Genomic DNA, 15,823 nt, shown 5'->3' with positions numbered 1-15,823 from the left:
AGGTTTGAGTCAGGTGAACAAGATCTTGAAGCACAAGTGAATTGAAAACAAGGAGATCTGGGGAGAGCTTTGTGGCTGGACCTCTTTGGGTGAGCCTGGAAACTGAAAATGCATGTTACAAACAGGTTTACCAGAAGGCTCCCTGCAAAAGAGGCTTTTCACAAGCCATAGACAGGATGACCAAGGGGCTGTCTAGAGCTCATGAAACAAAGCAAACAGAGACGCAGGAATAGAGGCTATGCCTGGGTGGAACAGCATGAACTTCTCTTCATCAAGGCCAGCGTAGCTCCACTACTGCCCAATGAGCTGGCAACGGTGAAACCCTGAGCCCCTCATACAGTACCAGACCTCAAGGCAACCATCCAGTTCTCTGGTGGCAGGTCAATGGAAGGGGCACAGAATTGTCCTCACTGGAATAGGCACTTATTCAGGAATTGAGTTTGTATTCCCTGCCAACACCACCATCTATGGACTCATGCGATGTCTTCTAGGCAGCTATGGTGTCCTAGACCAGGCTAGCTCCAACCAAGAAGCTCTTCCTAGCAAAAGAAGTAAGGCATTAAATGCAATGTGGGTCCTGGAACAGAAAAATGGCATTAGTGAAAAAGCTAGGAAAATCCAAATAAAGTCTGGAGTTCAGTTAACAGTGTTAAACAAATGTTAATTTTTTAATTTTAAAAGTACCATGGTTATGAAGATGTTAACATTAGGAGAAGCTGGGTTAAGGGTATATGGCAACTCTCTGTACTAACTTTGCAACGCCTCTGTAAATCTAAAATTCTTCAAAATAAAACTACCAAAGAAACAAAAAGAAATAAGGTTGGGGCTACTGTCAACAGGATTTGCTGATCTCACCATGTATCTGTTATCTAGAAGCAAGTGGCTTTACAGAGTGATAGCCTGTTCTAGTAAAGACCCAGGGTGGTGCCATGTAGGTGGACACCACTTTGCAAAGACTAAGTGATGTCAGAAAGGTTCCTGGCTGTGCTATAAATGGAACCAGAAACCATTTACAGTGTTTTCCCTTCATGGCTAAAAAACTCAAGGATCTGTAGGCTAGAGGAGGGAAAGGATGGCTCAGATGGCATCAATGACTCACTCTCAGAATGATCATTCTTGTCCTCCTAATCAACAGTGTGAAGGTCTAGGCATGCAAGAAAGGAATGCTGCCCACTGGGCGCAGTGGCTCACACCTGTAATCCCAGCACTTTGGGAGGCCAAGGCAGTTGGATCACCTGAAGTCGGGAGTTCAAGACTAGCCTGACCAACATGGAGAAACTCCATCTCTACTAAAAATACAAAATTAGTCGGGCGTGGTGGTGCATGCCTGTTATCCCAGCTACTTGGGAAGACTGAGGCAGGAGAATCACTTGAACCCGGGAGGTGGAGGTTGCAGTGAGCCAAGATCAGGCCATTGTACACCAGCCTGGGCAACAAGAGCAAAACTCTGTCTCAGAAAAAAAGAAGAAACGAAGGAAGGAAGGAAAGAAAGAAAGAAGGGAGGGAAGGAAGCCACAAGGCACAATGTCATAATCCCTTTAGAAGCTGAGATTTCTGACCTGCCATTTGAGGCTCCCTATGGCATTAGGAAGAGGCAGAAAAAGGGGTCAGAGTATCAGGCTGATGACCGACCCTGAGACTCAAGGAGTCCTGTGATTGTTACCACACCCTGGGGTGGCCAGGAAAGGTACAGGAGGAACCAGAGAACACCTGGGGCACAGTGCCCTGGGAAACGGTGGGCTGAAGAAACTGCTACTCTAATCAGAGTCCCACCAAGGGTTGAAGAGCCTCAGGAACAGAGGTTAGAGTTGCCGCTCTGGATCCAGAACCCCAACCAGTGACAGCCTGCATGAAGACAGGAGAATAAGGACTGGGCAGGTGGAAGAAGGAAGCTGTAGCCACATGGCTGATGGCCGCATGACTGGCGCTCCCATCTTTTTTTCCTTCCTTACTGCTGGAGCCCTATGGAATATTTACCTTTCCTCATTTTTTGAAGGAAGAATTACTGTCTTTAATGTTTTTTCTTTCTCATTCCTCATCTTTTCCTTCTCTTGAGCAGAGTATATGGAGAGTGGTTGAATTGACACCAGCTTGCAGAATGGTGAGATGGAGTCAGGATGGAATTGGGAATTGGAGATCTTGGGTTTTGACCACAGAGGCCCTGTGACCTCACCCTTGGCATTTGGGCTGTGATCAGCTGGGGAAGGGAGGCTGCAGCTGTAGTATGTAGGATGACTATTAGATTAGGTTTGTTTTCAGAGACTTGCTTTCATTTCTATCTAGTAAACCCTACAAGCCAGAAACTTGGATACCATCCTTGACAACTCATTCTCCCTCACTCATAACTCAAAGAAATGTCAAGATCTGAAAACTTTATTTCTCAAAGAACTCATCAACTTACCTACTGCCCCCGAGACTTACGGCCACTGCCCTAATTCAGGCCTTCCTCACCTCACCCCTGATGGAAAAATCACCTCCTTAATTGCCGTTCTGCCTTCACTCTTTCCCTGTTCAATCTTGTAAAAAGCAAATTTCCAGCCAGGCTTGGTAGTTCACGCCTATAATCCCAGCACATTGGGAGACTGAGGCAGGAGGATCGCTTGAGGCCAGGAGTTCGAGATCATCCTGGCAATATAGTGAGACCCTGCCTCTACAAAAAAATTTAAAAATTAGCCAAGTGTGGTGGCACACACCTGTAGTTCCAGCTACTTGGAAGGCTGAGGTGGGAGGATTGCTTGAGCCCAGGAGGCAGAGGGTGCAGTGAGCCATGATTGTGCCCCTGCATCCAACCTGGGTGACAGAGCAACATTTTGTCACCCTCTCCCCCAAAAAAGCAAATTTCCTTCTAACATTACCAAGTCATTCCCAGCAAATAAGTTTGTTTAGTTCAGCAAGCAAGACCCCTCTAATCACCTCCAAGCCCACTCTAGCAGCAGATCCTAAGGATCTAGACCTCTTGACATTCCCACTCCAACCTGATTGGTGCTCCCATTCAAACCATGGTCCTTTCTCATATCATGCCTCTGTTTATACTGGCCCACCAGAAGTGCCATCCATCCACCCATTGACAACTTAACCCTTTAGAACTCAGCTCCAGATATCACCTCCTTCTAAAGGCCTTTCCTGTCTTCCTTCCCAGGACTCAACGCATCCCTTCAGCAAGATTAGGTAGCCCTCCTATGGGATTCCATCATAGCCCTCGCAGACCTCTCTGATGTTGCACTGAGCGCATTATATCATGAGTGCTGGTTTGTCTGCGGCTCTTTCAGTCCTTTCCTTGCTGGCAAGGCCCAGGAATTGGTCTGATCCATCACTACATTCCCAGTCCTTAGCGGGATCTAGCCTCCCTTCTGCTAACCAGAATCTGCTTAAATACCGTCCTAGGCTTCCTATTGCCCTTAGGATGAAGAAGAAAGTTCCTGAGTTCACCGAAAGGTCCTTCAAGACTTGACCCCAATCTCCCTCTCTAGCCTCATGCTTTTCCAGCCCCCATTCTGCACCCCTCGACGGCATTTACATTGACATTGTTCATTGCCCTGAATGTCTCTCGGCTGTGTGTTCCTACACTGCCCTTGACTCTCCCCATTGTAGCATTTATGGACTTAATTGTAAATTGTTTCATGTCTTCTCCGCTAAATTCCATGAAAATAGGAGCCATGTTCGTCTTGCACACTCTTCCATCCACAGTGCCCAGCACTAACAGACTACTCAACAATATTAAAGAAATCATGAAATCATAACTTCACAAACTCTTGTTGTCATCAGGCCATCTGGGGTGATCTAAATGACTAGGAACAGGACCACAGGGTAGGACATGATATGGAGGGACAGGACCCCCCAACCCTGGCCCCCAGCCCAAACTACTCTGGCGTGGAAATGCTTTATTCCTAGGATGAGAGTGGCAGGAAAAGACGGAGGGGTTCCAAGGTGGTGTAAGTGCTTCCTAAGGACTGCCCTCTGGGGTCTCAGGGTATCGCAGGCTCCTCACACCCCACCACCCATGAGGCCAACAGCTCAGCCAGCCACACTGTCCTCAGAGTGTTCCCAGCAAGGTCAGCAGAGACCCAGGAGGTGGAGGAAATAATGGGAGAAAAGAGTTGAAGGTGGGAGTAGGGAATGGGTTCACAATGCATTTGTTCAGGGATCTTTACTCATTCTGTGATGAAGAGAAGGTGACAGTTCACTGGCTCCCTGGGGGTCTAGGAGACTTGGGCTTGGCTGAAGAGGGACAGACACTCAGGGTGGGGCTCCGTGCCATCAGCTTATCAGACAGCCGCCTTTCTCCTTGAAGGGATTCTTGTCCTCAGGGATGCCTTTGAGAAAAGGGTCGTTTCCTGCTTGGGCCTCCACATACTCCTTGATTTCCTTTCCCGCTTTAGAAATCTGCGAGAATACGAAAAATGTTTTAGGTCCTTGTTACTTTCTCTGGATCCGTGATTTGGTCAGTGCCGGAAAAACAGGTTTCTGGGCAGGGCAGAGACCGAGGCCAAAGAGGAGAAAGACACAGAGGACAGACAGGTGTTCAGGGGTGTGAGTTCCTTGATCTGACCCACAACACTGACCCTGACCTTCATGGGCTGCTTGGCCAGAGCCAGCCCAGACACAGGGCTGGACACACTGAACTCTCCAAGGCCCTGAAGCTCTCTCCTGTGCTCAGGGAGGCTGGCACCCTCACAGGGTCAACCCCAGCCTTTGTCTGCATCCTACCCCATCCCAGAGGTACCTCCTACTACTTCTGTGGCCCTGGAACAGTCCCACCACCATTTCGGTCACTTCCTCCTTCCCAGGGCTCATCAGGAACAGGAAGGGAAGAGCAGGGATGGGGCGAGGAGGCTCACCGGAATTCTTGTGTTTTTCACTTCCTTCTTTAGCTGCTCCACCTCCATCTTTAACAGGTCCTTCTCGCTGAGATCCTGGGCCATCCTGCCCTAGACAGACCTGATCCTGGAAAGGATTCATCAGCCAGGATCATAAATGTCATCAGCTCTTCCAGCTCCCTCCACACCTCGACTTCTAGCATCTTCCCTGCCATATCCCTCAGTTCAGGCCCCTCATCATTCAACAGATATTCACTCCATCCTTGCATGCCCTGCCACTTCAAGAGTCTGGGGTCAGGAGGGAAGGAAGCTCCCAGTCTAATGGGGGAGGCACCATTTTTGCCTTTGGATTGTCTGCCTGTGGAGGAAATTTGGATTGTCTGTCTACAGAGGCATCTATCTGTCTGTCTACAGAGGAAACAGAGAAGAAAGAAAAAGGAGTTTCTTTCAGAGAGGAAGATCTGGGAAGCAACGTTATTGTTTCATATAGTGACTCAGAGTTTTCCTCTTTCTCTCCAGGTCCAACAAGGGAGAGTATACAATAATGGTCAAGAGAAGGGGGTCTTGGCTGGGCGCGGTGGCTCACCCCTATAATCCCAGCACTTTGGGAGGCCAAGGTGGGAGGATCGCTTGAGCCCAGGAGTTCAAGATCAGCCTGGCCAACATGGTGAAACCTCATCTCTGCAAAAGGTAGAAAAATTAGCTGGGGGTGGTGGTGAGTGCCTATAATCCCAGCTACTCGGGAGGCTGAGGTATGAGAATCGCTTGAACCAGGGAGGCGAAGGTTGCAGTGAGCTGAGATCATGCCACTGCACTGCAGCCTGGGTAACAGAGCGCAAGTGTTTCAAAAAATAAAAAAAGATCCCAGGCGCTGTGGCTCATGCCTGTAATCCCAGCACTTTGGGAGGCTGAGACAGGCAGATCACCTGAGGTTGAGGATTCGAGACCAGCCTTGCCAAACAAGGTGAAACCCCATCTCTACTAAAAATACAAAGATTAGGCAGGTGTGGTGGCGGGCACCTGTAATCCCAGCTACTCAGGAGGTTGAGGCAGGAGAATCGCTTGAACCCAGAAGATGGAGGTTGCTGTGAGCCGAGATTGCACCACTGCACTCCAGTTTAGGCGACAAGAGTGAGACTCCAACTCAAAAAAAAAAAAAAAAAAAAAAAAGAGACAGACAAGGGGGTCTGGAGCTTACCAGACTCCAACTCTGATCCCAGCTCTGCTGCTTCCTTACTGCTTCCTTAGTGTGGCCTTAGGGAAGTCACTCAACCTCTTTGAGTATTAGTTTCCCCAGCTGCAAATGAGTATTAAAAAAACCTACCACATGTAATTATTGTGGGTACTAAGAAAATAATATCTTTAAAATATTATAATATACTACCTGGCACATAATGAACATTTAATACACTTATTATCACTAATAATGCTATTGTTATTATTATCACTGCAGGGTTATCAGGAAGGCCTTCCTGGTGCCTAGCCCCAGTGATACTAAGAGTAGATCCTAGCCCAGTGCAACCTCAGCCCCTCTCACCTGCCACAGAAGAGCACACTCTCCAAGTCACTCGTCCTGGACTCAGGTAAGATAGTGTTTGAGCCTCCTAGTTCTTCATCAGCTGAAAATCTTCAGATAAAGCAGATGGCCTGGAAACCAAAATCTCTGATGCCTAAGCTGATCATAGGCTCAAAGTTCTAAGCCCATCACCCGCCTGAGCCTTCAAGCCCTCACTACAGCAGAGCAGAGAGATAGACATTCTCCCCACAAAAACAAACTCGAAAACAGAAGCCACCTTTTCACCACCTTACCCTGCATTAGCCTCACTCTTTTGGTGACCTCACTAGCTTAGAGCCCGCAGTGCTTCTATTTCCCCACCTCCACCGTGCAGCCCCACTTACCCGCCTTCGCCTGCTTTCTCCTCCTTCCCTTCCCACCTCTGAGCATGCTCTGAGGCTGTCCTTCCTCCTGACGCAAGTCCTAGACCGGCCCCTAACCTCCTTAACCAAGATGCCTTGTGTGCCCATTGGATCCCCACAGTTTCACCTTACGAATTTCTCCTAGCTCACTCTTCATCCACTTATTCAATAAAAATGTACTTGCTCACCAGGCTGTGCCACTTAGTACTTGGGGCGTGGCCCCCTCTAATACCTCTGTTCAAGCTTCTTTGCTGCCATGCCTCCCTCTGAGCCCCGAATGTGGGTTCCTCAGCACAGGGCCTACATCCTGGTTTTTTTCTTGCTCTCCTCCAAGGAACACCCAAGGGCTATGCCATTTAACAGACATTGAGCTCCTGCTCTGGTTGACACTCATCCAATGACAAGGGACCCGCTGAAGGAGCAAAAGTTAAGGGACCAATATGGTCAGTGGGAGGTCCTCTTATTCTCCCGTCTCTAGGATGACAGGCTTGGTGGTGGGAGGGGCAGAGAGGAGGCCCGCGGTCCATCCTAACTTCCCTGCTCCAGGACCCAGTCCAACTCTCAGCTGGGAGCTCTAAGAATTTGAAATCAGGACAGGATCCTGGAGGTCGTCTGGTCCAACTGTCCTGTTAATGCGTGAACCACAGCCCATACCTCCTAGGCAGGCTCAGTGCTCTGTCCACTGCTGCTTCCTAAAACCGCATGTTGATCTGAAATTTGAACCTGGTGCTTCTCAAATCCAAGTCCTTCCTGTTGTCTAATCTGAGTCCCTCACATTACACTTGGTCAATTTCATCTTGTCCTGCCTTCATCAGCACAGAGCATGTAGGGCAGGTCTTCATCACATGCAACCCTTCGCAGGCTTGCTAACACCCCTCTGGGAACCTCTCTGGTCATGTCTTCCCTGTGTCCAACCCAGACCCCTCTTGCTGCCGCATCGGCTGTTTTCTATTTTTGCTGTGCTGCTGCCCTGCTCTCTGGTATGACGGATCTCCATATCCTATCCACCCTCCAATCCCCTGTCCCTTGGTGACTCATCCCTGAGCTTCCCAAGGAAGCCCCCACCCTCTGCCCTTTCCTCCTGCCTTCCATGAGTGGAAAATCCACCTCCGCCCCCTATAGCAGGCCAGCCCCCTTCCTCCCCAGTCTCCGACCCCATCCCCCCACCGACCAGTTTCCTCTCCAGGACCAGGGAGCAATCACAGCTGCCCCGACCTTGGCTTCCTCTGCTGGGTGGGATTGGGGGCTGGGCCCCCAAATGGGGCCCCTGGCTTCCCCCTTCCTCTGGGCAGGGGACAGAGAGGCACAGGCTCGGGGAGCAGGACTGACTTCCTCTTGTCCCGGAATGAGCATGCCTGCCCTTTGCAAGCAGGTTTGGGTCTCACGCAGAGGAAACCAAAAGCAATAAGAGGGAGGGAAGGCAGAGCAACCAATCAAGGGCAGGGTGAGACTCAAAACGAGAGGGCTCCCTGGGGAGCCAGACAGAGGCTGGGGGTGATGGCGGAGCTACAGCAGCTGCAGGAGTTTGAGATCCCCATGGGCCGGGAGGCTCTGAGGGGCAACCACAGTGCCCTGTTGCGGGTCGCTGACTACTGCGAGGACAACTATGTGCAGGTAGGTAGAGCGGGCGGAAGCCTGACACCCCAGCCCCTGGAGGGGGGACCCTGAACCCAGCCCCAAGTGGGGCCCCGGGAGCCATCCTGACAGTGCTTGTCCTGGGCCTTGGCTGAGAAATCCTCCCACTCCAGGCTTCAGCTTCATCCCAGACCCCAATACTTAACCCTGACCCCACACTACCCAAGCCCCCACTGTGCCCCTTCTGTCTCTCAGAGCCTCAGAGGTCTGGGACAGACAGTGAGATTCCATCCTGTTCTCAGGTGTCACCGCAGGTTCATCCTTCTGAGTCCTCCCAGGTCAATTCAGAGACCCAAAGCCTCCGTCCTCACACAGATGCTGGCGATCATTCTATTTCCAGGCCGGCTCTGGGTGAGGCTTCAGAAGAACTTCCCAAACAGCACAGTGAACCTGAGATGGACAAGGGAAAGGGGTTCTTTCCCTGAGTTTGGGAAAGGGAGAGTGGGGATAAGGCAGAGTAGGCTGGGCTAAAGAGAGGGGATCTCATGCAGAGGTAGGGGGATGGCCTACATGACTACTGGGAGCAGGCTACTAGCAAAAGATAGGGAGGTGGCATTGTAGAACAGGTTTTAAATCGTGTGGTTGTCCTGGGGCTAAGAACATAGATTCCTGGATTCAGGGAGGAGAGGCAAGGCAACTTAGCCATGATGGAAATCACTTCTGTTAGTTCATTAATCTGTACAACTATCTTGTGAGACATGTATTATAATTCCTATTTTACAGATGTGGAAACAGTAGCTCAGGGAGGTGAGGTGACTTGTCTAAGGCCACACAGCTCCAAACAGCACAGCCAGGCATTCCTTTTTTTTCGCTCTTGTTGCCCAGGCTGGAGTGCAATGGCTCGATCTCGGCTCACTACAACCTCCGCCTTCCGGGTTCAAGAAATTCTCCTGCCTCAGCCTCCTGAGTAGCTGGAATTACAGGCATGCACCACCATGCCAAACTAATTTTATATTTTTAGTAGAGACAGAGTTTCGCCATGTTGGTCAGGCTGGTCTCGAACTCCTGACACCTCAGGTGATCCACCCGTCTCGGCCTCCCAAAGTTCTGGGATTACGAGAGTAAGCCACTGTCCCTGGCCAGCCTTTTTTTTTTTTTTTTTTTTTGACAGGGTCTCCTCTGTCACCCAGGCTGGAGTGCTGTGGCATGATCATAGCTCACATAGCTTCACTGCAGCCTTGAACTCCTAGGTTCAAGCAATCCTCCCACCTCAGCCTTCTAAGTAGCTGGGGCTACAGGTGCATGCCACCATGCCTGGCTAATTTTTTAAATTTTTTTGTGAAGACAGGGTCTTGATATGCAGCCCAGGCTGGTCTTGAACTCCTGGCCTCAAGTGATCTGCCCACCTTGGCCTCCCAAAGTGCTAGGATTACAGGCATAACCCACCACATTTGGGCTTCCCTGAATCCTGATGCCAAGCTCTTTCCTCTCCATCTTTCTGCCTCCCTACACGCTATGTGACTTTATGACAGTTTATTAGCCCTCTCTGTCCCCGGTTTCCTCTGCTCCCTGAAGAGCTGCAGGCTAACCTTGTTACCCCTTGGGCAAAACTTTATTTTTCTAACCTGTACTAACCAAACTATGAGAACAGGCACAGGGACCTCGTAGCATAGTAAGAAAACGTTGAAAAAAGAAATAAATGAGTAACAAGTGCTCATGGGAAATGGCAGATTAAAGAGAGTCAGTAATGACAGCAGTTAAAATGCTCTGGACCTTTCTTCTGGGCCAGGCATGTTACCAGCATGGCCTCCCTTCATCCTCATCTGAAGTCCAGTGAGGCGAGTCCCGTTCCCACTTCACAATGAGGAAGCTGATGTTTGGAAAGGTTAAGTCACTTTCCCAGAAGTCTCCTAGCTAGTGTCAGAGCCCGAATTCAAACGCAGAAATCTGATTCCAGAGCCCACTCCCTATGCCACTAACTGAAAATGCTACTCTGGGTATCATTTCGGTCTGTGTAGATGTTGAGTGACCACCTGCAGATGAGACAGAATGAGGCTTGCAAACCAGCTCATTCTCCTAGCATGGAAAGGCATGTTCCCTCTATGGACAAGGATCCAAGCAGTCCTTTCCATTCCTTCCATAACTTCTGCACACCTCAAAGAGCTTCCGAAGGGATCTCATTTGCACACACAGTGTGCACACACAATTTGGGGTCGCAAAGACTTAAGTCCAATTTCCAGCTCTGCCACCTACCAACTACAGGAACTATGGCAAGTTTCTCCTCTGATTCTCGTGCCTGCCTTCAGGGGTGGCTCCATGGGTTCAATATAAAAATGTATCAAAGCATTTAGCCTAGTGCCAGCCCCTTCAGAAGAGCAGGATAAATGGCGGCTCTCACCATGACCATCATTACCATTCATTGGAAGGGTGGATTATAAGAATCAGTTCTAGGGAGGAGAAGCTGTCCTTGCAAAAATATGCGGGGCATGAGAAGCCCTGACCAGAGTTGGAATCCTTGGACTCCTGCTTCCTTCGTGCAGAGCACTAACTACTAGAACACACAACCTGTTACCTTTCCTGGCCTTTCTGAGGATCTTTGTCTAGGCAAATGCCTAGGAAGGATCTGGATCTCAGAACTGCTGTTACCTAAGGCCTGATTCCCCTACCCTCCATCCCCACCTGCAGCCCCTCTCTCCCCACACCACCCAGACACTAGGAAACCCATGGGGAATTAGGGAAGGCAGACCAGTGTCACCTGCAGAGTTCTCAGCCAGGGTTGACTGAGTTTACAGACAGGGTAATTTGCATGATGAACAAGCACTCAGCCGCAGAGATGTATCTCAGATGCTTGTCCCTGCAGACCTAACTTCGGGCTAAAAGCAAAGCCAGGGGTCAGTAGGTGTTCAGGCTCCAGGTGCCCAGAGCTGGGCCCAAGCAGACACTTTTCCTGTTTGGGCCAACAATTCCACATGTTAGTTTGGGGAGGAAACTGTACAGAAGAAGGCAGGCAAACTAAGAAATCTGGGTGGAGATGAAGGAGTAGTCACTGCTCAGTTCTGGGCCTGTTTCCTCATTTAGTAAAGGAAGGTCTTGAACTAAATCAAGACCTGCTATCTTGTCTGGTGTTAATATCCTGGGTTGATTTCTTTGCCTATTCAAGATTCTTGGTGACATATGCTGAGGAGATGTAAGTTTTGTTGCATATGCTAATGCGATGTAAATGACTTGCAAATGAGCACCTCTTTCCTGCTGTTGGAAAAGAAAGACAAGGAGGAGAGAGCCATCGCATGGGCTTCCCAGAAGGTTCTGGCTCAGGCTCCACTAGAGGCTCCCAGGTGTCTCTCAGACTTTGCTCTGAGAGTTTGTGGGTCTGTTCTCCATTGACAGGCCCTGAGGGGCACCTGAGGGCTCAAGCAAGGGGACCCCAGTGTGCAGCCTTGCCTGTTGGCCCACTGGCCCTACCCCAGATTCACCCTAGACTTGCCCCCTACCTGCCTTAGAAAGGTACAGGCTAGAGTATGGCAACTCCATGACCCGACCAGAGATGTGGAAGCTGCCTGGGGAACCAAAAGACCACAGAAGTTTTGCCCTAGCCCCCACTGCCTGATCTGGGACCAACAAAAACAATTTCTTGGCCGGGTGGGGTGGCTCACGCCTGTAATCCCAGCACTTTGGGAGGCCAAGGCAGGCAGATCACCTGAGGTCAGGAGTTCGAGATCAGCTTGACCCACATGGAGAAACCGCATCTCTACTAAAAATACAAAAAATTAGCTGGGCGTGGTGGTGCATGCCTGTAATCCCAGCTACTCGGAAGGCTGAGGCAGGAGAATTGCTTGAACCCAGGAGGCAGAGGTTGCGGTGAGCTGAGATCGTGCCATTGCACTCCAGCCTGGGCAACAAGAGCTAAACTCTGTCTCAAAAAACAAACAAAAAAACTTCTTGCCTTCATCCACAGCCTGCTGACTCCTCCTGCACTGACTGGCAGTGTGACCCTGGCCAGTGCCTGGTACAGTGCCTAGAATACAGTGAGAATGTGCCCAGAGAATGTTTGGGTTCCCATTCGACCTGCTAATTAACTCACTAGTGCATATTTATGAAGAATCTTTTGCGTGTTGGGTGTGATTCCATGACGGGATACAGGATGAAACAGACAAGCTCCCTGCTCTCACGACACTTCCATTTAAGGCAAGGGGTGGGGGGGTAGATAATGAAGATAATGAAAAAAATACATAGATAATGTTTGATAGTGCTAAATGCCATGAAGAAAAGAGAACAGGGTAAATATGATAAAGACGCAGTGAAGGCGTGGGCTAGGGGAGATCTTAGTGTGGTGAAGGAAGGTGTCTCTGAGAAGCTGAGGCCTGCTAATAAGGATTCTGAAAATAAATACAGCATGTGCCAAGGCCCTGAGGCAGAAACAGTTCAGCTTGTTCAGGAACAGAAACCCAAAGGCCAATGTGGCTGGAGGGGAGTGTGTGAGAGGGGGAGTGGTGAAGATGGATTAAAGGGGATGAAGGTGAACAGAAAGGCAGGAGCCAGACCTGGAGGGGCTGTACGTAGGCCACGGTTAGAAGCTTGAATTTTATCCTCAGGGTATTGGAAAGCTATTAGAGGGAATGAATGAATAAAGTCCCTCTGTTCTGGGACTCAGTTTCCTTATTTGAGTTCCCAAACACCAATCTGCAGACTGGAGCTAAACAAAGAGTCACATGGAAAGCTTTTTTTTGGTTTGTTTTTGAGACAGGGTCTCACTCTGTCATGCAGGCTGGAGTGCAGTGATGTGATTTTGGCTCACTGCAACGTCTGCCTCCCGGGTTCAAGTGATTCTTATGCCTCAGGAGTAGCTGGGATTACGGGCACGCACCACCATGCCTGGCTAATTTTTGTATTTTTAGTAGAGACGAGGTTTTGCCATTGTAGCCAGGCTGGTCTCGAACTCCTGACCTCAAGTGATTTCCCAGCCTGGGCCTCCCAAAGCAGTGGGATTACAGGCGTAAGCCACTGCGCCTGACATGGTTTTTTGTGTTTAAAAATGTCGGCTGGGCACGGTGGCTCACGCCTGTAATCCCAGCAGTTTGGGAGGCCGAGGCGGGCAAATCACCAGAGGTTGGGAGTTTGAGACCAGCCTCACCAACATGGAGAAACCCTGTCTCTACTAAAAAAAAAAAAAAATACAAAATAAGCCGGGCATGGTGGCGCATGCCTGTAATCCCAACTACTTGGGAGGCTGAGGCAGGAGAATCGCTTGAACTCGGGAGGCAGGAGAATCGCTTGAACTCGGAACGCAGAGGTTGCGGTGAGCCGAGATTGCGCCACTGCACTCCAGCCTGGGCAACAAGAGTGAAACTCCATCTCAGAAAAAAAAAAAAAAAAATTGAATGTCTGCTTTAGCCAGTGTTGCCTTCCTCTTTCCTTTCTACTATTCACCCCCACTATTACCCCTAAAAGGACAGCCTGTTACTGAAGTCTTCAGGAGGGTCGTACCATCATCTGTACTCAGTCCTCAGCTTGACTATTTGAGAATGGTATCTTTCCCTCCCTTTGCATCCATTCCCCAGGACTGCAGGTTCACTTTTTTAAAGTGAATTTAAAGTATGTTGTAGCAAGTTCCTCTTGCTACAATATCATTCTGCTGGGAGCCACCTCAAACATCTAAGGGTTGCTGCTCTCTCCCAACCCAGTCCCCACTTTCCCTATATCCTCTCCCATCCCACCCCAGCCAGCCAAGGACCCAGTGGAAGATGCTGGCCCTTAGGCCAGGGCTGTGTGTATTTCAGGCCACAGACAAGCGGAAGGCGCTGGAGGAGACCATGGCCTTCACTACCCAGGCACTGGCCAGCGTGGCCTACCAGGTGGGCAACCTGGCCGGGCACACTCTGCGCATGTTGGACCTGCAGGGGGCCGCCCTGCGGCAGGTGGAAGCCCGTGTAAGCACGCTGGGCCAGGTAAGGGGCGTGGGGTGTAGCAAGGCATCTTGTGTCAGGCCTCAACTCTTCAGCCCAACTCAGACATTTGCTACATCAAAAGTTCCTTCCTGCCTTCCGCCATGTCCAAATGCCCAACTCTACAGCAGAAGGTTGGCACTTCCCAAGTTTGTGGACCTCCTTATCTCTGTGGCTACACTACAAATTCCCTGAAGGCAGAGCTTTTTCTTTCTCGGAATTCTGTCCTGGACATGAGAAAGTGTTATCTACCAATCACAGCAGCGCCCTATACAGGAAAGAAGCAAATGAACCCTGTTTGCATCTAAATACAAGCAGTGCCCTCATAAATATCCCAGACCCAGGGTGCTAGCTTGACAAGGTCATCTTCAGCCCTAGAAGCACTGCCACCACCATACAGTATACAGCCTCCACCCTGCCACAGTGTTCTAGCGCACACACCCTCCTCCTTCCTTCCTGGATCCTTGACCGAGGAATTGCCCTATAAAGCACATGCACAGACCCAGCCACACATTCAGCTTGGCCTGTACGTCACCCACATGTTCAGTGGGTGGGGTGTGTCTTTTCCTCCCCCACCACAGACCAGAGTTCCCACCCTTTCGAACTGTAGGCTTTCTCCATGGAACATTCTGAGAGGAAGTCAATTCACTTATTTGTCCCCCAAAGGGGAGAGCTGATCCAGCCACCATTCTCTGCCACCTCCATATTCTCCCCCTCTGCTCCCAAGCCAGCCGCATGCTTGTCTCTTCCTGGCATCCCCAGGGAAGTTGTGTTTTCTCTTTTCCTCCTGTTCCTGCTCAGCTAATAATAACCCTTACTCTCTTTCCACCAGGAAGTTGCTCCAAAGTGGCTCCATCCTTTCCTGCTACTTTTCCCAATTGCTATGTAGACTGGTGGGGGGCGGGGGGCGGGGGGAAGGGCCCTCTTTTTCTAGACCTGGCTGCCTCCCATGGTCCCTATCCCCAGCCCAAAGTCTTTATCTTCTTCCTCTTTAGGGGGAAGGGCGCTGGACCAGACCACCCCTCTCTGTCACCTTGAACCCTGTCATGCAGATGGTGAACATGCATATGGAGAAGGTGGCCCGAAGGGAGATCGGCACCTTAGCCACTGTCCAGCGGCTGTCCCCTGGCCAGAAGGTCATCGCCCCAGAGAGCCTACCCCCGCTCACACCCTACTGCAGGAGACCCCTCAACTTTGGCTGCCTGGACAACATTGGCCATGGGATCAAGGTAGAGAGAGGGGCCCTCCTCTTTCCCTCCAACCCACCCTCTCGTGCCTTGTGGCCCCCTTCCCTCCAGCCCCCAGTTCTTCTGCACGTTTTGTCCCCACTTGCCTCTCCTTTCTTTCCCCCCTCCCTGAAACCACCACTCTGAGCTCTTCCCCCTCTCCCTAGATTTTGTAATCCCTCCCTCCAAAACTGGTCTGTACCGTCCTCGGAGGATCTGCTGAGTGTGAGATCCTGAGCAGCCCTCGCCGCCGCCCCCCCCGCCCCCGCTCCACCCCGTGGGCACCGGGGGTGTGGGAAGGGGAAGAGGGGGAAGGGAGGATGTCAGGGTGTGCATGAGAATGGCT

General features: G+C 50.5%; 2 protein-coding genes across 13 annotated transcripts in view; one reads left to right on the top strand and one right to left on the bottom strand.

Annotated features, from left to right (window-relative positions):
* ABI3 (ABI family member 3) overlaps nucleotides 1-15,823 on the top strand; it is a 30,349-nt gene that overhangs the window by 9,575 nt on the left and 4,951 nt on the right. For 2 of the 10 annotated variants that reach the window (XM_063628809.1, XM_063628808.1), the window contains exons 1-3: nucleotides 8,107-8,348; nucleotides 14,087-14,254; nucleotides 15,247-15,480. In XM_063628809.1, coding sequence (XP_063484879.1) covers nucleotides 8,232-8,348; nucleotides 14,087-14,254; nucleotides 15,247-15,480 — 519 coding nt within the window. In that variant the 5' untranslated portion in view covers nucleotides 8,107-8,231. Of the gene's footprint in view, nucleotides 1-5,336; nucleotides 5,508-6,270; nucleotides 6,401-8,106; nucleotides 8,349-14,086; nucleotides 14,255-15,246; nucleotides 15,481-15,823 lie in introns of those variants that run through there. The other 8 variants (XM_055258714.2, XM_063628814.1, XM_063628815.1 and 5 more) reach the window with 8 other exon arrangements.
* On the bottom strand, nucleotides 641-8,606 carry GNGT2 (G protein subunit gamma transducin 2). 3 transcript variants are annotated; one of them, XM_055258728.2, is made up of 4 exons: nucleotides 8,588-8,606; nucleotides 6,355-6,464; nucleotides 4,839-4,944; nucleotides 641-4,383 (listed from the first exon to the last, which is right to left on the bottom strand). In XM_055258728.2, the coding sequence occupies exons 3-4, from the start codon at nucleotides 4,920-4,922 to the stop codon at nucleotides 4,258-4,260; spliced, it is 210 nt and encodes a 69-aa protein (XP_055114703.1). In that variant the 5' UTR covers nucleotides 4,923-4,944; nucleotides 6,355-6,464; nucleotides 8,588-8,606; the 3' UTR covers nucleotides 641-4,257. The 3 variants fall into 3 exon arrangements, with proteins under 3 accessions (XP_055114703.1, XP_055114700.1, XP_055114701.1); XM_055258725.2 differs by lacking the exon at nucleotides 8,588-8,606 and adding an exon at nucleotides 7,906-8,108; XM_055258726.2 differs by lacking the exon at nucleotides 8,588-8,606 and adding an exon at nucleotides 7,950-8,108.

This window comes from Symphalangus syndactylus, chromosome 20, assembly GCF_028878055.3.
Source record: "Symphalangus syndactylus isolate Jambi chromosome 20, NHGRI_mSymSyn1-v2.1_pri, whole genome shotgun sequence".
Taxonomy (NCBI): Eukaryota; Metazoa; Chordata; class Mammalia; order Primates; family Hylobatidae; genus Symphalangus; species Symphalangus syndactylus.
This window is presented reverse-complemented; position numbering and strand designations above follow the sequence as displayed.